This window comes from Ailuropoda melanoleuca, chromosome 13 (genome assembly GCF_002007445.2).
Source record: "Ailuropoda melanoleuca isolate Jingjing chromosome 13, ASM200744v2, whole genome shotgun sequence".
Lineage (NCBI taxonomy): Eukaryota > Metazoa > Chordata > Mammalia > Carnivora > Ursidae > Ailuropoda > Ailuropoda melanoleuca.
The window spans coordinates 27,906,651-27,925,942 of NC_048230.1; the positions used below are offsets into that span (position 1 = coordinate 27,906,651).

The window sequence follows — 19,292 nt, forward strand, 5'->3', positions numbered from 1 at the left end:
AAATAAAAATTTTAGAGATAGACAGTGAGTGGGGGGTGGGGAGGAGCAGAGGTAGAGGGACAAGCCGACTTTGTGCTGAACACGGAGCCTGACGCAGGGCCCGATCCCGAGACCCTGAGATCACAACCTGAGTTGAAATCAAGAGTTAGACACTTAACCAACTGAGCCACCCAGGCATCCCAGCTTCTTGTTTGAAACTGCCCTCCGAGCTAGTTAACAAAACTTTTCAGGAAATTCCATCTCATTAATGATGCTGAGGAGTTCTATCTTGATCCAAGCCAGTGCTTTCTTGCTTATCACACACATTAACTCACGGCAAATAGCCTTCAGAGGACTTTGGCTCTTTGAAACATCAAGCCCACTTTCAAAGATTTGAGATTTTTAAAAATCACCACTGAGAACACAAGAGAATCTGAAGCAAGTTCTAAAGACAACTGAAAAGTTGTTTCAAAAATGGCTGAACGATGGTAGGTGAGCTGACCATTCAGAAGGGACCCCACTCTTTTGGACATACTAGATGTCAACACATTAAAAAAAAAACAAACAAACACCATGTTTCATTATGTAATAATGAGTCCTAAGCACTTCAATATATGAGAATCTTACAACTGCATTTCATCAATGAAAATATTTTCAGAAAGCCTGCAGTATGAAGAGTCTAAAGTATACACGTATCCCCCTACTTGTGCCCTCCTCTCCAAAATGAAGAGTTGTTCTATTCCGCAAACACTAAGCAATCTTACCGAGTCAAAACAGGCCCTGGTGGCCCCAACACTGATGATTACAATACCCAGTTCTGTCTCAAAGACCGGCTTCTAATACCCAACTAAAGGGTTGGAAGAGAAAAGGCTGAGATCTAAATAAGAGCCAGGAGAAAAGTTAAGATGGGCTGAACTTTTCCAGCAACATGTATGCTCAAGGAAAATTCTGGCAAATTGTAGGAGAGGATTTTTGGTTTTTCAATTCACTAGCTACTTCAACCACAATCCACATCCCACCTCCACAGAAAAATGAACCCACATCATTTGTGCAGAGACACCTTATAACTTACTCCATTTCATACACCGTGACAGGTAATGTCTGCTCCATCAGAGTGAATTTCTTGGTTTTCACTGGCTTAATAATAGGTTCTGGGGGGGGGGAGGGGAAGAAAAAGTAGTGATGTATAGGTTGGCATAAAACATAACAATACAGAGCCCCATTTCATTAGTCTGAGCTTTTATTTATTTTTTAAGATTTTTGTATTAGAGAGAGAGTGTGCAGGGGAGGGGCTGAGGAAGAAGGAGAGAGAGAATCTCAAGCAGACTCCCCACTGAGCATGGGGCCTGGCATAGGGCTTGATCTCATGACCCTGAGGCCATGACCTAAGCCAAAACCAAGAGTCGGACACTCAACTAAGCCACCCAGGTGCCCCCAGACTGAGCTTTCATAATGTATATGTGACATCAATTTATGTTATTCTCAAGGACCACTCATATGTTGAAAGAAGTTCTGGAAATGCTATTTGGCACAAGACAGTGAAGGATCTGGACCTGTGGACTGAAACGTTTGGACTTCATTTCGTGGGAGGAAGGGAGAGGGACTGGACATAAGCTGAGGTCAACGTCAGTTTGAAACCCCTCCCTGCATTTATAAAATCTAACCACTTCCCAGAAGATCAATGAAAAGGATAAAAGAAGTAGAAAATCGGCACTGTGAGGACTGGTTAAAGGAGTTGGGATTATTTGGATGGAAAAACAGATCACACCAGAGGGAGAACTTAAAAATAGTCTTTAAGTTGGGGCACTTGGGTGGCTCAGTCAGTTAAGTGTCCAACTCTTGATCTCAGTTCAGGTCTTAATCTCAGGGTCATAAGCTCAAGCCCCTTGTTGGGTTCCACACTGGGCGTGGAGCCTACATAAAAAACAAAACAGGGGCGCCTGGGTGACTCAGTTAGCTAAGCGTCTGCCTTTGGCTCAGGTCATGATCCTGGGGTCCGGGATCAAGTCCTGCATCGGGATCCCTGCTCAGTGGGGAGACTGCTTCTCCCTCTGCCTGCCACTCTTGTGCTCTCTCTGACAAATAAATGAAATCTTTAAAAATAAATAGATAAATAAATAATAAGCAAAAAACCCCAAAACAAACAAAAATAGTCTTTAAGCACAGATATTCAGATAAACAAACAGTTATTCAGTAAATAAAGAAATAACTCCCATTTGCTTAGTAAGAAGCTACGAGTTATCCTGAATATTAAAACAGGGTGAAAGGGAAGCTCAATCCAGAAGCAGTACCTGGAAGCAGTAGAGAGAAGCGAATCAATTCATTCACTGAACTTTCAACACTGCTGACGGCTATGACCTGAAGTTTTCTAGACTCCATCTCACCACTCCCAACCCGGCGCCTCCTGACTTACCGGTGAGAGGCTGGGTGTCTTCCTCCTGAACGATGGTCTCCACCTCGGGGCCGTACACCTCCTCCGCTGTGGGGTAGTACTTCTTGTCCTCGTGCAGCACCACCTCCATCCCAGGGTGGTCCTCATCATGGTCTCCTACGTCGTCGTCGTCGTCGTCGTCATCCATCTAAGAGCAAGAGAGGGGAGGAGGTCAGGAGAGGCGTGCACCCTTCCTTCTCAGTGACTATATTGTACGAATTAAGAGCAATGACTCCCCAGGCTTGACAGCTTCTTATTTTGAGTTCTGTGCCAAAGAGTCAGGAGGGCAGGTCCTGCTCTTGCATGATCCTTCCCAGTAAGCCATGGCTACCGGCGGCTCTCCTGCTTCAAGCTAGCCCCTTCTTAAATGTGGATCACTGGTCACAAGTGGATCGAGATGGAGGAAAAAAATGGCTTATCATAGCATATCTTTTTTTTTTTTTAAAGATTTTATTTATTCATTTGATACACACACAGAGAGAGAAAGAGATAGAGAGCACAAGCAGGGGGAGCCACAGGCTCTCCACTGAGCAAGCACCCTGACGTGGGACTCGATCCCAAGACCCCAGGATCATGACCCAGGCTGAAGGCAGACGCTTAGCCGACTGAGCCACCCAGGCACCCCTAGCATATCCTTTTAAGGGAAAAAATAACTTCCTTCAAGGGCAGAAGTCAGAAACCAGAGGTAGAAACCGGGAACAAGCCCATACCTTTAAATTTTTCACTCAGACTCACAGAACTGTTTTTGAAAAAGACCTTTGTGACACATAAGTAACAGGTGTTGGTGAGGATGTGGAGAAACTGGAACCCTCAGACACTGCTGATGGGAATGTGAAATGGGCGGCCACTCTGACAACAGTTTGGTAGTTCCTCAAAATGTTAACCACAGAGTTATCCTACGACCCAGTAATCCCGCTAATAGATACATACCCGAGACAAACGAAAATCTACGTTACACAAAAACTTATAAACAGATGTTCATAGTAGCATTATACATAATGGTCAAAAAGTGGAAACAACCCAAATGTCAATCAACTGAGGACTGGATAAATAAAATGTGGTATATCTATACAGTGGAATAGTTATTTGACAATAAAATGAAGTATTTATACCCGCCACAATATAGACAAACCTTGAAAACATGATGCTAAGTGAATGAAGCCAGACACAAAAGGCCATAGATTCTACAATTCCGTTTATATGAAATGTCCAGAATAGGCAGATCTATGGAGACAGAAAGTAGACTAGCGGTTGCCAAGGCTGGGGGAATGGAAGAATTGTAGGGCAATGGTTAAGGGGTACAGGGTTTCTTTCTGGGATGATGAAAATACTTTAAAATTGTTTGTGATGATGGCTGCACGAGCCTGTGAATATCCTAAAAGCCAGTGAAATGTACACATTTAATGGGTGAATTGTATGGTATCTAAATTATATCTTAATAAAACTGTTGAAACTGTAACCTGCTTTTTCTAATACACAGGTAATCAGAAAGCAAATAAGCAAAACAACAACCCAACAACATATACTTATACCCTACTTTTGATGACTATGTTGGATACCACATACAACTCACTTAACAAAGCCCCTATTTTCTAACACACACGGCTTCTAATTTCTAGCACTATAAACATCACTGCAATCAACCACTTTTTTTTCAAGATTTTATTTATTTATTTGCGAGAGAGAGAGTGAGCGAGAGAGAGCACAAGGAGGCAGAGAGGCAGGCAGAGGGAGAAGGAGCAGCGGGCTGAGCAAGGAGCCTGACGCAGGACTTGATTCCAAGACCCTGGGATCATGACCCGAGCCAAAGGCAGATGCTCAACCAACTGAGCCACCCAGGCGCCCCAAATGAATTCTTTCTACATACTCCTGCCCCTGTTGAATGCTTGCAGTAACATGGCTCTCACTCACAAGATGGCCCATTTCCGTGCTGGAAGGCACAGCTAGAAAGTTAGTCTTTGTAAAGGGCTTTATTTATTTATTTTTTTTAAAGATTTTATTTATTTATTTGACAGAGATAGAGACAGCCAGCAAGAGAGGGAACACAAGCAGGGGGAGTGGGAGAGGAAGAAGCAGGCTCATAGCAGAGGAGCCTGATGTGGGGCCCGAACCCATAACGCCGGGATCACGCCCTGAGCCGAAGGCAGACGCTTAACCGCTGTGCCACCCAGGCGCCCCTGTAAAGGACTTTAAAAACATCTCCTGGGGCACCTGGGCGGCTCAGTCCCAGGGTCCTGGGATTGAGTCCTGCATAGGCTCCCTGTTCAGCGGGAAGCCTGCTTCTCCCTCTCCCACTTCCTCTGCTTGTGTTCCCTCTCTCTCTCTCTCTCTCTCTAATAAATAAAATCTTAAAAAAATAAATAAATACATACATACATAAAAACATCTCCTTATAAGTGAACCCACAGTCATAAGCAACACTGAATGAAGCTATGCCCTCTTCTGCTAAAGAGTCCTTTGAATAATTAAAAGTGGCTACTACAACACATTTTATGTTCCAAAATATCCTGGTTTCTTCATTCATTCAACAAATACCTTTTTTTAAAAAAAAGACTTATTTAGGGCGCCTGGGTGGCACAGCGGTTAAGCGTCTGCCTTCGGCTCAGGGCGTGATCCCGGCGTTATGGGATCGAGCCCCACATCAGGCTCCTCCGCTATGAGCCTGCTTCTTCCTCTCCCACTCCCCTGCTTGTGTTCCCTCTCTCGCTGGCTGTCTCTATCTCTGTCAAATAAATAAATAAAATCTTAAAAAAAAATTATTCTAAAAAAATAAATAAATAAATAAAGACATTTATTTTAGAAAGAGCGAGAGTGAGCGAGCAGGGGGAGGGGCAGAGGGAGGGGAAACGAGAGTCTGAAGCACACTCGACGTGAAGCCCGACGAGGGGCTCGATCTCACAACCCTGAGATCACTTGTGAGACCACGACCTAAGTCAAAACCAAGAGCTGGAGCTTAATCGACTGTGACACCCAGGTGCCCCTCAACAAATACTGGGCACTTACTACCAGGCACTGCTCTAGTGTTGATAATACAGCAATGGGGGAAAAAAAGGTGATGATTTGAGTAAAACTTTGAAGGAAGAGAGAAAGCTCTACAAGTGGCTGAGGAAGAACATTCTAGTTGACTGGAACAACAAATGCGAGGGACCTGGGACAAGAGGATTAGCAAGGAAGCCAGGATGGGGAGAACAGCATAGAAACATGAGAGTCCTTAGTGAACAGAATGCATCTGAGAGAGTGGATGAGATCACTAGGGAGGGAGCGTACTAAGAGAAGAGGTATGAGGAAAGGAGCCTTGGGGTCTGTTGACACTTAGAGGTCAGGGAGATGAGGAGGGCCTGGCAGCAAAGACAGAGAAGAAACGGGCCAGTGAAAAGGAACACCGGGGGTGGGGGGGGTGGAATTCCATGGAAGCCAACAGAAGAGGGGATTTTAAGGAGGGAGTGATCAGCCAGGTCAGGTGCTCAGACAGGTCAGGTAAGATGAGGATGGGGCCTGGGGCCGAGGTTACTAGTGACGTTGACACGAGCAGGTGCTATGGAACGGGAGAGGCAGAGGACAGAAATGGGTTTGAGAGAATGTGGAGACAGCAAGTATCACAAACTGTTTCGAGGTGTGCTGCAGCGGGAAGCAGGGTAATGGGAAGGGGGATATGGGATGAGTACAGAGAAATACGAGCATGTCTGTATGCTGACGGGGATGATGTAGCAGAGGGAAAACTGACACAGGAGAGGGGGGACCTGCTGGGGTTAGCGTCTTATACAGGTGAGATGGGATGGGACCTAGTTCCTGGTAGATACAAACACAAACAGACCATCCCTAAGAACAGGAGAGAAGGCAGATGGCACAGATGTAGGGAGGCGGGTAGAGGTACTGGTGGGAGCCCGTTTTCCTTCACACAAATCCCAGCATGTCAACTGCTTTCTTAAAAAGAACAAAAAACCCTCCAGTGGTGTGCTGATCAGCTACCTCCTACCATCCTTACGCTGTTCTTCAGTTAACATGGCCTGACATTATGTTAGTTCTTTGGATAGCCACACATATCCCACTGGCCGGGGCCCCAAACCAGCTATCAAGCCAGTTTCTTCCTGCCCCATAATGCCGAATGCATTTTGCATCTAATTGTAGGATTTTATGCAATAATTTCCAACTACCTGTAATTATTTCTAGCTGGGTGTCCTGTTGGACAACTCAAACTTGACAAGTGTAAAATAAAACTATGCAAGCGTCTTTTTCTCATTTCTATTTGTCTGTTAATAACTAGTGTTCCGCTAGTCATCCCACTCACCCCAATTTCTGCCCCCCAACTCCATACCTGTGCACCCTTCCACTGTGATGAGCTCCTGCCCTCCTGACCCCCCCTTCACTAAAGGAAGGGTCCCAGCATCTTCCTTTGATCATGTCAGCCTTTCTCTACATTCTCTACCCAAGGCCTTCCAGGGTCTGGTCCCTCCTCTGTGCTTCACCCCTATAGCCATCCTTCAGGGACTGTGCTTTGGCAGTTGGGAAGAGAAATCATTTCCTCTTAACATGCTACCTCTGGGCCCCTGCTCACTGCACTCCTTTCGAGAATGTCCCTCCTTCTCTCCTGTCTCCATTATCAAAATCCTATGCATCTGTTTACTATTATATATGTCAATAAAAAATGTTTTTAGGGGAGCCTGTGTGGCTAAGTCAGTTGGGTGTCTGCCTTCAGCTCAGGTCATCATCTCAGGGTCCTGGGATCAAGCCCCGCATCAGGCTCTCCACTCAGGCGACCTGCATCAGGCGAGTCTGCTTCTCCCTCTCCCTCTGTGATCTCTCTCTCACTTTTGCTCTCTCTCTCTCTCTTTTTTTTTAAAGATTTTATTTATTTATTCGACAGAGATAGAGACAGCCAGCGAGAGAGGGAACACAAGCAGGAGGAGTGGGAGAGGAAGAAGCAGGCTCATAGTGGAAGAGCCTGATGTGGGGCTCGATCCCATAACTCCGGGATCACGCCCTGAGCCGAAGGCAGACGCCCAACCGCTGTGCCACCCAGGCGCCCCATCAGTTTTGCTCTCTTAAATAAATAAATAAAATCTCTCTTTTTTTTTTTAAGTTTAAAAAAAAATCTGTGTATCCCGTGTGGACTGGGAGGCTACAGGAACTCTCATTCTGGGGGGAGAAGTATGGGCTAGTGCTGGTAAGCTGAGAGCAATCTGACTGTGCTGAGTAAAAACCCCTTTAAGTATAAACAGATTAATATGTACATGATCCTGTGATTAGCAAGTCTGCTTTTGGGAATATAACTCAAAGACATTTTCACATGGTGCAGGAGGGACATATCTGCGAATATCCGCTGCAGCGTTATTTGTATGAGGGAGGGCTGGTGGCAGGTCACCCTGGTGCCGTCGCTAAGAAAGTAACACACACCGGGGCTTACTGAGCAGCAGTCAGACACCAGACGAGACAGACACACAGCAACAGAGATGGATCCTAAACCACACCACTTACCACAAGGCTGGGTGAAAAGTGAGAAGCAGAGCGATGCAGACAAGCCGATACCACGTACAGTACTTACATTAACAATGCAACCATTCACATTTTGTAGCTCATACAAACACAAAGACACACGCACGCTACAACAATTACTACAGTAACAGCATGAGAAAGAGATACGAAGGAATTAATGAGTTAATTAAACAAGAGCAGAGCCCTGCACAGGCAACAATACTGAGGAGCACGAATCAGAGTGGGATGAACTCAACAGTCGGTACTGAGATGCAAACGTTCACACGGGGCCTAGGCAGTCCTTTTTCTTTAAAGGATTTTTTTTTTTAAAGAGCTTTAGTGAAATAGAATTGACGTGCCACACAATTCACCCATTTTCAATGCACAGTTCGGTGGCTTTTAGTATATTCAGAGCTGTGCAACCATCACCACAAACGTTGTCAGATTGTCACCCCCCAAAATTAACCCTGTACCTTTTGGCCATCACTCCCCAATTCCAATGCCCCCAAACGAAGGCAACCACTAATCACTCCTCTTCCTACCCCTACAGATGCCTACTCAGTCTTTGGCTCCACTATGAATGTCACTTCCTCAGATACCCTTCTTGGTCATCACAGCCAGAAATGATCCCCCCTTATTAACTACTACTACAGTCCTGAGTTGAAATGATCTCAATGGGGCACCTGGCTGGCTCAGTTGGTGGAGCACACAACTCTTGACTCAGGATTGTGACTTTGAGCCCCACGCTGGGTGTGGAGATTACTTAAAATTAAAATCTTTAAAAATAAATTTAAGAAATAAGATAAAATAATCTAAATGGTACTTGTCCTTCCCTGCTTCATACTATAAATATTTTTTTGTACTTCATCTCCCCTGGTGAGCAGTAGGTTCCTGGAGGGCAGGGACAGTGTCTTGGCTCTCTTTGTATCATGATTCCTTGGAAATAGTAATTACAAATATAAGTGATTACAAATACTTCATGAATGAATTTATTTACTTAGCCCGGAATTCAAGTATGATGAGATCACTTTGAATTTAGAGTTTCTTATCCAGTGTGTTAGCTTACGTCATGTGTGAATTTTATAAACTTCCCTTCTCTATTTTCACCTAAGCCACTGATAAAAAGGTTAAAAAGAATGGGACCAACCATGGATGCCTGGGGCATGTCACCTCTGGTGATCCATTAATCAACACTCTTTGGGTCTCACTGTTCTATCAGCTGTGACCTCTCCTAACTTTATTATGACCCAACCCATACTCTTTCCACAGGGACATCATGAGTTGCAATGATTACCTTAGGAAAAGTGAAATGGAATAAGGACCAAGAAGACTTTCTATCTATTTGATCTGCATGAGAATGTATTCACAAATTGCTTGTAAAATGAAAACTATCTTTTTAAAAATATATATTTATTTATTTGACAGAGGGAGAGACAGCACAAGCGGGGGGGGGGGGCAGTAGGCAGAGGGAGAGGGAGAAGCAGACTCCCCGCTGAGCAGGGAGCCCGATGTGGGGCTCAATCTCAGGACCCTGGGATTATGACCTGAGCCAAAGGCAGATGCTTAACTGACTGAGCCATCCAGGAGCCCCTGTATCTTCCCTTTCTATTGCTTTTATTCACCCTTCAAAACCTATGCTTATAAAGAAGCTGCAAGGGCAGCTGCACTTGGAAAAACTGACTACCTTTTCCAAGTTGGTATTACTCATAACTGTCAAAAAGAACTTCAGCCAAACGGAAGGAAAGCTACTACCAGATGAAGTAGAGCTCGTATTATAAAACCAGCCCAACCCATGAAACTACCTTATACCCCCTCTTTTGGAACTTTGGAAGCTAAGCTTTCTTAGGGGCAGGATAGGACCCTAACAAGTCATATATTTAAAAGGTGCAATGTGAGAGATGTACACAGGATATGATGGGAGCACAGAGGATTCACTGTTTTGTTTTGTTTTTCCCAAAGAAAGAGATGAAAACAGCAATATATTTGTTTTACCTCATCAAGATCTTTGGTCTCTCTGCCCAATTCATCATCATCTTCATCAGAATCAAGCTCTGGTCCAATATAATTCCCAAACTCATCATATAAGTCAGTATCCATGATGCTAAAATTCAAGGAAAAGAGGCATTAGATTCTGGCGAGGTAACCGAGGCCTCCACAACACGGCCCCACATTTCTAACCCTATGGTTGACCAAATCCTTTCAACACATCTCCTCTCCAGTTAGACCAACCTATTGACTGACCGCTCCTCCCAAAGCCCTGTACTTTCCTCTCCTCACTGCTCTACCTGCTTACATTCTCTTCTACCACTCTTATAATACTAAAAAAATTTTAACTAAAAACAATACCGGAAAGTTGCAAAGTAGCACAAATATTTTTGTTTTTCCTAAATTACTCGAGGATAAGTTGCTGACACGGTGCTTCATCACCTCCTAATACTTGAATGCAGGAGTCGGCAAACTATGGCCTGTGGCCAATCTGGCCTGCTGCCTGTTTTCATGCAGCCCCCAAGCTAGAAATGCCTTTCACATTTTTAAATAGTTGAAAAATATCAAAAGAATATTTCATGATATGTGCAAATTATATAAAATTCAAATTTCAGCGTCTATAAAAACAGCTTTATTGGAACACAGCCAGGCTCATTCATTTATAATGTCTGTGGCTGCTTTCACACTGTAACAGCAAAGTTGAGTAGTTGCAACTGAGACCATATGGCCCACAAAGCCTAAAATATTTACTATCTGGCCCTTGAGAGAAAGTTTGCCAACCCCTGCTAATGTGTGTGATTCCTACAGACAAGGACATTTTCCCACATAACCACAATATGACAATCAAAATCAGAAAATGAACAGTGACACATTATTACCACCTAATCCACAGACCTCCATTATTAGAATAAACCACTGTTTTTTTAAACAGTAGGCTCTATGCACCCAGGGTGGAACCCAACACCAGGCTTGAACTCATGACCCTGAGATCAAGACCTGAGCTAAGATGAAGAATTAGACACTTAACTAACGGAGCCACCCAGGCGCCCCTAAACAAACTTTTCTAATAATGTCCTGCACAGCAAAGGATCCAATCCAGGATCACATGTTTGCATTTAATGGTCATGTGTTTAGTCTCCTGTTCTCAGGAACAGCTCCTCAGTCGCTCCTTGACTTCCACAACATGACAGTTTTGAAGATTGTAAGCTATTGATTTTTGTAAAATGTCCCTTAATTTGGGTTTGTTTGATGTTTCCTTACGATTGGAGTCAGTTTCTGCATTTTTGGCAGGAATACCTCAGAAGTAATGTAGTGTTCTTTTCAGTGCATCTCCCATCAGGTGGTACATGATTTTGATCTGTCCCATTAGTGGTGATGTTAATTTAATCACTTGATGAAATGGTGTCTGCCAGGCTTTTCGAATGTAAAGTTACTTGTTTTCTCTTCGTAATTAATAAGTATTCGTAGGTTTTCTCCACTTTAATTACTGAAATTCTATTCAAAGCAACAATTCAAATGCTACTTCCTTCAAGCTTTTCTAGATTCTCAATTTCTCACTCCCCTACACTGCTATAGCCTTTTGTACCTTAATCGGCATTTAATTCTGCCTGGAATGGCAGTTAACTACTACCCTCCCCAACAATCCTACAGTTTATAGGTGAGAAACAACAAGCCAGAGATGGGGTAAGGGTTACAGCTCTGGAGTTGAAAGGCCTACGTTTGAATCTTAACTTTGTCACTTACTAACTAGGTACTCCCAGGTAAGTTACTACACTTCTCCAAATCTATTTCCTCAAATGGAAAATGGAGTAATCCCCATTGCATAAAGTTATGAGACTTAAACACAAGAGTCTGTGTAAACAATTTATCTCAGTCCCCACCTCAATAAATGTCAGCAAGCATTATTTTTTTGGCCATTCTTGAATACAGGAACCCTGTGTTCTTTGTGCCTTCCTGCCAATGCCCAACATAGCACCTTGCATAAGTAGGAACTGGATAAATGTTAACTGAATGGAATATTTAATTTTGAGATAGTGATATTTATCTCAAGTAAAGGACTAGCTCCAGGAACTTGTAATTAAATGTAAATTATGATGGAAACCTTCATACGCATAGATTCTTTTTACTTCCCAAGAGCTATTACATCTGTGCTCATTTCATTCTCCCAAGATCCATGAAGTGCCTGCGCACATTTTTTTATAAAAGGCTGCTCGCAGAACAAACCAAGCTAATTTCTGCTTCAGGGCCCCTGCACTTGAAATTCTCTTCCAACATGCTCCTCCCTTGGATATTTATACCTGTTCTCTCATTTCACTCAGGTCCCTACTAAAATGTCACCTCTGAGAATGTCACTCTAAAACAGCCTTCCCTACCCACACTCTCCAACTCCCCATTTTCACTGTTTTATTTTTATTAGTAGTACTAGTCCTTCGCTCACATGTATCTATTCACGTCATTTTCACTGTCATCTCCCCAATTACAATTTAAGCAAAGATTTTGTTTTATTTCACTTAGAACTGTGCTGGCACAAAACAAGATCTCAATAAGTATTTGTTGAATGAATGACTCCTACAAGACACAGAGAAGATAGCTGACTTGCCCACAGTTGCACAAAACTAGTGACCAAACCTCACTGCAGCTTCCCGCTAATACGCAACCTCTCAAACGAATACAGAATAAGGATGGAGGGAGGTTGGTAGAGAAAAGGCGGCACAAATGGAAGGAGTAAGACAACGACCCCTGCCCAGGGAAGGGATTTTACGGAGGGTCGACACTGAGGGAACCCCGGAACCAAAGTAGGTGCGGGGGGGGGTCTTTCATTCCCTTTCCCGCTCCACGCTTTACCCATTTGTAAAGTGAAAGGGGGCAGAAAACCTACAGTGTCTCTTCCAGATCTGACATTATTTAATTTCCCATTCCACCCGGAGCAACTTTCCCCTGCCGTTGACCCCCCACCAGCTCACCTGCCACCCGCTCAGGCTACAAAGCTCCAAGTCCGCGCAGGAGACCGCGCTTCCGCCGCACGCCGTCGCACTGCTGCGCCCGCCGACCAGAAGGACCCCGCAGACGCCGCCGTCGCGTTTCTGTCCCGAGGACAGCCCTCTGCCTGAGGACTGGCTGGGAGGAATGCCGGCCGCGGACTCAGGAACGAGCGACGTGGAATCGTAGGGTCCTCAAACCAGGGAATGGGCTGCTCCAAAGAGACTGAGGCCTGAGGCGGCATGAATTTGGTCAGGCGCCTTGGAGTCACCCTGAAAGGGGGCCTTCGGGACGACCACATGATCAGGCTGTTGGAGCAGTTGCTGAGCAACCACAGCTGCTGGGCGTGGTCTACGCCGACCTGTGCCGTTCTGGTGTATCTGAGTATTCCTAAAGAAAACAAGGAAACCTAGGCCTGAGGTCCCGGGGTGAAGGGCCTGGGGGGCGAAAGGGTTAGTTGTTCTCTCTCTTCGATGACTGCGGAGGGCTCAGAAGTGGACAGGAGCCAGGGCACTTGAGTTCAGTTCCTGGCCTGCCCCGCCCCCTTCTAGGTGTTCAGTTTACCCGCGCCGGGGTGGAGGGAAAGGGGTTTGGGGTTTGGTCGCAGACCTCCTGCTTCGCTGCCCTAGGGCTGTTGATGATGACACCGCCACAAAATCTAGCTGAACGCACCAAAAGTGTGAAGTTCAGAGAGATCTCACAGCAAGTAAATGCCAGAGCCACTACTAGCACCCATATAGATGATTTCCCTGTAGAACGGATGGATCAGCCTCACATATGCAGGGGCTGCAGAAATACAATGGCAGAGGGGCTCCTGGATGGTTCAGTGGTTAACCGTCTGCCTTCGGCTCAGGTCGTGATCCCAGGGTCCTGGGATCCAGCCGGGCAGTGGGCTCCCTGCTCAGGGGAACGCTGCTGCTCCCTCTACCACTCCCCCTGCTGTGTTCCCTCCCTTGCTGTCTCTCTCTGTCAAATAAATAAATAAACTCTTAAAAAAAAAAAAAGAATGCAGTGGCAGAGCTAAAGAGATTGCTCAAGTACCTACAGACCTGTGTCCAGCACTGGTCTGGATGAGGGATTTGGGAGCGGGGATCCCTGAACCCCTTCCTCTGCCACTTCTGCTTGATTTCCTACTCAGTCATTGCATCTGGTTTGGGTGAAAAGTATCGTTCCCCATTAAAAACATTGAATGATGGGTGAAATTTTATCCCTGGGCTCAGGAGTATAGTTAACAATAGTTTTGCTTTTGTGAGGGGTCCTCTGTCATAACACCTGGCGATAGAGTGAGCCCAGGTGGAAGAGTGAGGGGACTGAATTCTGAGATCCAAATGCCCAGCAGAATCACCAAAATTAAAATGCTTTTAGAGGCAGAGAACAAAACTAAGACAGGGCTCCAAACTGAAAGTCAGAACTCTGTATTCTATTTTCAGCGACAAGGCTTAAGCAAGTCCTCACTGTGCAACTCATATAGTAGAGAACTAGATTGTTGTAATGCCCTCCAAGATAAATGGAACGATATCCAGAGCGCTTTGGGATCATTTTGTAGGCTGGCAAAGAATGCAGACACATCCTCTTCCCTGATATTGATTTTCCACTCATGTCCATTCCCTTTGCCTTCCTAGAAACAGACTATGGAAAGGAATGATATCATTGACTTCAAGGCTTTGGAGAAAGAGCTGCAGGCTGCACTCACTGCCGATGAGAAATATAAACGGGAGAATGCTGCCAAGTTACGGGCTGTGGAGCAGAAGGTGGCTTCCTATGAGGAGTTCAGGTTGGCTTAAGGCAATTTTTCTCAGACCCTCCTGGTTATGGTGCACCGTAGTAGATAAGGCATGTGCTTTGAAGTCAGACAATTCTGGGCTCGGTCCTGGCCCTACCTTCTGCTACCTATGTGATCTTATGCAAGTTACTTAACCTCTCTGAGCCCCTATTCTTCATCTGTAAAAGACAGTGACTACTATTACGATTAAATACATTATTACATGTAAGATTTTGAGCACAATGTCTGGCACGTGGGAGGTGATCCGAGCTGTCAGCCTTTGTTGCTGTTATTGTTGTCATATTGGCTTGCTGGTAGGTTTCACCTCTATCATGCAAAGTGCAGCCACCTCATATCCACAGATAGCATGAAGTCTATCCTCCAGTCTCTGTCCTTTGCCCACAGGGGTATTGTCCTTGCATCACATCTGAAACCACTGGAGCGGAAGGACAAGATAGGAGGGAAGAGGACTGTGGCCTGGAACTGTCACGCTACTCAGAGAGGGACCTCTCAGGACGAGACCACTGAAATCTCCCAGGTAGGTGAGGCCCAGCCTCTTCAGCCCAGTAGGATCCTCTGCCCTAAACCTCCAGTCCTGTCTTTTTACGACACATACTTCTTCCTTCTTTCTCATGTTGAGCTAACAGGGGCAGGTTTCCACCTCCAATCCCAGAAAGAAAAGCAACCAGCAGATGGTGAGGGTGAGTTAAACTGGGCAGAACAAGTCAGAAAGGTGGGCTGGGCAGGTCTCTTCACTCAGTCCTTTACCCTGCACTCCCAGATCAGATTTGAGTTGCTCTGCCCCCAGTGTATATGGTATATAGTGTAATGATACCGTGGCAGCGTTGGGAGAGAGACCCAGCCTGTCAGATTTCTAACACTCACCTTGAATTCCTTTCTCTCTTTCTGAGGTTTCCAATCATCCCCTGACTTACCCTCACAGAGCAGGGCTATGTTCACATTCATCAGCGGGAAAATCCTGGTACAACTGAGATTTTCAAATCATGGCCTGGGTTCCTTGGGGCCCTCCCTCCCTGTCCCATTCCCAGTTCCCTGATCTGAAAGCCAGGCCCACCAGGACCACAGCCTACCCAGTACTCAGAGAGCCACACTAGAACTTAGACGAAAACCCACAGACTCCCCTCACTGTCATTCTCTAACTGCCTCAGAGCAGCTGGAAGAGCTCGGGCCTTCCTTTCCTTCCTTGTGATCCAGGAGAAAACACTTTTCCAGCCTGAGACCTCTGCAGAGTTCTACCGTGATTGGCGCCGGTCCTTGCGGAGTGGGCCAGAGCGCTACCAGGCCCTGCTGCAGCTCGGAGGTCCAAAGCTGGGTCACCTCTTCCAGACGGACGTGGGGTTTGGACTTCTAGGGGAGCTGCTGGTGTCACTGGCGGATCATGTGAGGCCGGCCGACCGGTTGGTGGTGCTAGGGATCCTGCGCAGCCTGGCCAGCACCGGGCGCTTCACCCTGAACCTGAGCCTGCTGAGCCACACGGAGAGAGAGAGCTGCAGAGGCCTATTCCAGAAGCTGCAGGCCACGAGTGCTCCCAGACCCACAGAGGAGGGGCTCAGCCAGGGGGAGCGGGGTCTGGAGGAGCAGCCTGGTGGGCTCCAGGAAGAGGAGAGGCTCCTGCAAGAGCTGCTAGGGCTGTACCAGGTGGATTGACAGGACCAGTTACCTTCAGAGGCCCCCAGTGGCTACTGGGGGCATTTTTTGCTTGTTGTCCTGGGGGCTCTGCAGCACTGTAATGAGAAGCCCACACCTAATTCCCTTCTCAGCTTGGAATTTTCAGACCATATGCAGGAATCGAATCTTCCCCACTTCCCCAGCCACCTTGGTGGCTCAGTATTCTGAACCATGTAGATTAATAGGATGGTCAAGGGCCCAAGAACTTGAAAGAGTTTTGCTTCCCATCCTTAGAGTCTGCCAAGCCCCTAGCCTGTGGCCCTGAGAGACGAGTATGTGCCCAACCGAATGCTGGCTATTCCAGTTAAAGCCTCTACTAAAATAAATAAATAAATAAACAAACAAACTAATTAATTAATTAAATAAAAAAGAAAAAAAAAGAAAAATCATCAATCTTCCATGGTAAACAAATACCGATCTCCATAGCTCTTAACAAGACTACCCCAAATCAATGAATGGATATTGAAATGACAGATGATGAAATGGTACCTCATTGAGGTATAGTATTTTGCTCAGGGGCTGAATTCCTGCGCTTCCTGTGCAGGTTGGGCCTGGAAAAGCCCCAAGCCGTCAGCTTAGGTCTGGCCAGCCTCCCAGGCTTCAGATGGCCAGATGTGCAGGCAGGTGGGTCTTCTTCAGCTCCCGGATTGACCAAAGGGAAGACCTTTCCACCAAGCAGGCAGGCAGGGCCTGAAGCAGGAAGGCAGAGATTTTCCTGTTCTAGCACCTATACCCTTGCTTCTCATTCCGTTTTCCCCTGACCCATTCTTGGGTGAGTGCCAGTGTTCTAGAAAGGGGAGAGAGGGCCAGGTTCTAGAATGGTTTTCGCTCCAGATCACATCTGGAACATGAGAAGGGCATCTTGTACATCAGCTGGGAAGAAATCGCCTTGCCTTTGGCGGCTTCCTCTGCAGGGTCTTGCTTCTTTCCCTGGCTGCTTAATCCTTTCTCCTACAGATAGCTGCCCCTGGCAGTGATTTCTAGAAGCCCTGTAGGCCTTGAGTGCCTTGGTTTGGCCCTGCTCCTCTCCGACCGTTGCCTCTCGCGGGCATGAACCCGGCCCACGCCACGGTGCTCCTGTGGGTGTGGGGCTGTCTCCAGGCCTTTGAAATTGTGGAGAAGGAGAACATTTTTCAGAGGACCCCCTGCCCGGCTTTTCTGATGTTTGACAATGCAGCCTACCTGGCAGACATGAGCTTCGAGCTTCCCTGCCACTGCAAGCCCGAGGAGGTGTCTGCCGTGGTCTGGTACTATCAGAAGGACCTGGGCGGCAGCCACACCAAAGTGCTGACGGACTTCGACGGGCGGGTGCTGACAGAGGAGTCCCAGGTGCGCGTGGGCAGCGACATGCTTGTTCGTTTCAGCATCCGCATGTTCAGCCTGCTGGTTTTCCGGGCCCAGCCCGAGGACTCGGGCCTGTATTTTTGTGGCACCCGCAAGGGGGACTACTTTTATGCCTACGACGTGGACGTCCAGAGCAGCGAGGGAATGGTGGCCACCTTCAAGGACCAGGGCCAGGAGCCCTTTGCGGACGAGCACCATGGCAGCCTCCACATCTTCACCACCTTCTGGGAATGGACCCCTTGCGACCGCTGCGGGGTACGCGGGGAGCAGTGGCGCATCGGCCTGTGCTACCTGCGGAGCCCAGGTCTCTCCCCGCGCTACCGCAAGACAGTGCCCGATGTGGTGTCCTGCGGCTCGCAGGCCGTGCCCGGGAAGCTTCGGGCCTGGGCCAGGGAACACAGCCCTGAGCTACTGGTTCAGAGCTGTGTGGTGCCCTGTGAGCAGAAGGCGGCTCGGGAGGGCTTCGTGGCCATCCTCAGCTACGTGTCCAAGCTGGGCAGCCCACCCTGGGTGCCTCAGGTGCCCATCCAGTTCCACTGGCAGAGGCTGGGCCACGGGCTCATCATCTCCTGCCCTGGAGCCCGGCCGGAGCACGCCGTGGCCTGGGACAAGGACCACCAGTACTTCTACCGCACGCAGTACCTGGAGGGCGTCAACAGGTCCATGAGGGTGTTCATCGACCACGGCAACCACCTCCACATCCGCTTCACGCAGCTGAGCGACCGGGGCATCTACTACTGCTGGCGGCAGGGGGTGCGGGTCGCTGGCCTGCGGCTGGGCGTCACGACCCGAGGCCGCTACCAGCCCTCGTTCTCGGACCCCGAGACCCGCTCCGCTGTGGAGCTCACCCTGATAGGCTACCTGTTCATCACGGCGGTCTTTGTCACCATTCACCTCTGTCGGTGCTGCTGTTACTTATTTCACTGTCATCCCAACTTCTCCTCCTAGGCCACCCCCACCCCTTCCCCGGCTCCAAAGACCAGTTGTGCTCAGATGTGTTTGTTAAATGCTACCGATGCCTTTGCGGGGGGCTGTGTGGCAAGGTTGTGTGTGTGTGTATGTATGTGTGTCAATCTGTGAGTTACAACCCGCCCCTGGCAGGTGGAGAAGCCTGAGGCCGGCGGGAGAAGGGGGACCGAGGCCAGTATGGAAGTAGCCAGAGTGTGCACCTTCCAACCTCGCGCTCAGAGAAGGAAGAAGTGAACCTAATATTTATCAAATGGCCTTTTTGATGTTGGAACAGTGTTTGAGGTGCTTTATTTTCTTGCCTTGGAGGATTGCCGAGTGGGCGCTGGTTGAATTGGGGGCAGCAGGGAGAGGAAGGGGGAGTGGGGGAGCCTGGTATATGTCCTCTTCTCTGGAATGGCGGGTTTGGGAATAAAGGTAAGGACTAGAACAGGGAAAACGGGTGAGGAAAATGGAGGTCAAAGTCAGGGCTTTCCCCAGGGCTGGAGACTGGGTGACAAGAGGGGGCCGGAGGGGCACCAGGGCTGCCTCGTGGAGCAGGGCTGGAGTTGGTATTTGTCTTGTGGCTGCTGCTGGGGGGGTCGGGGTCCCAAGATGATCAGCGATAAGAAGCAAGTTGAATCTTGTCCAAGGCTACTTCCTGCCCTCTCCCCCAGCCCCAGCCGCTCCTGAACAGATCAGGGT

The 19,292-nt window shown here is 47.5% G+C and overlaps 3 protein-coding genes across 4 annotated transcripts in view; 2 read left to right on the forward strand and 1 right to left on the reverse strand.

Moving 5' to 3' along the window:
- Positions 1 to 12,976, reverse strand: part of EFTUD2 (elongation factor Tu GTP binding domain containing 2) — a 44,101-nt gene extending 31,125 nt beyond the window's left edge. Inside the window, exons 1-4 of one of the 2 annotated variants that reach the window (XM_002919747.4) lie at positions 12,832 to 12,976; positions 9,875 to 9,983; positions 2,393 to 2,558; positions 1,052 to 1,130 (exon numbers count right to left, since the gene is read on the reverse strand). In XM_002919747.4, coding sequence (XP_002919793.1) covers positions 1,052 to 1,130; positions 2,393 to 2,558; positions 9,875 to 9,979 — 350 coding nt within the window. In that variant the 5' untranslated portion in view covers positions 9,980 to 9,983; positions 12,832 to 12,976. Of the gene's footprint in view, positions 1 to 1,051; positions 1,131 to 2,392; positions 2,559 to 9,874; positions 9,984 to 12,831 lie in introns of those variants that run through there. The other variant, XM_034640148.1, reaches the window with a different exon arrangement.
- Positions 12,977 to 13,125: 149 nt separating this feature from the next.
- CCDC103 (coiled-coil domain containing 103) lies at positions 13,126 to 16,736 on the forward strand. The gene is made up of 4 exons (XM_019800227.2): positions 13,126 to 13,299; positions 14,470 to 14,621; positions 15,015 to 15,147; positions 15,825 to 16,736. Exons 2-4 carry the CDS (start codon positions 14,479 to 14,481, stop codon positions 16,275 to 16,277), a joined length of 729 nt encoding a protein of 242 aa, XP_019655786.1. The 5' UTR covers positions 13,126 to 13,299; positions 14,470 to 14,478; the 3' UTR covers positions 16,278 to 16,736.
- A 79-nt stretch (positions 16,737 to 16,815) lies between these two features.
- Positions 16,816 to 19,206, forward strand: FAM187A (family with sequence similarity 187 member A). The gene has a single exon (XM_002919768.4). The coding sequence runs from the start codon at positions 17,349 to 17,351 to the stop codon at positions 18,588 to 18,590; it is 1,242 nt and encodes a 413-aa protein (XP_002919814.1). The 5' UTR covers positions 16,816 to 17,348; the 3' UTR covers positions 18,591 to 19,206.
- The last annotated feature ends 86 nt before the right edge of the window (positions 19,207 to 19,292 follow it).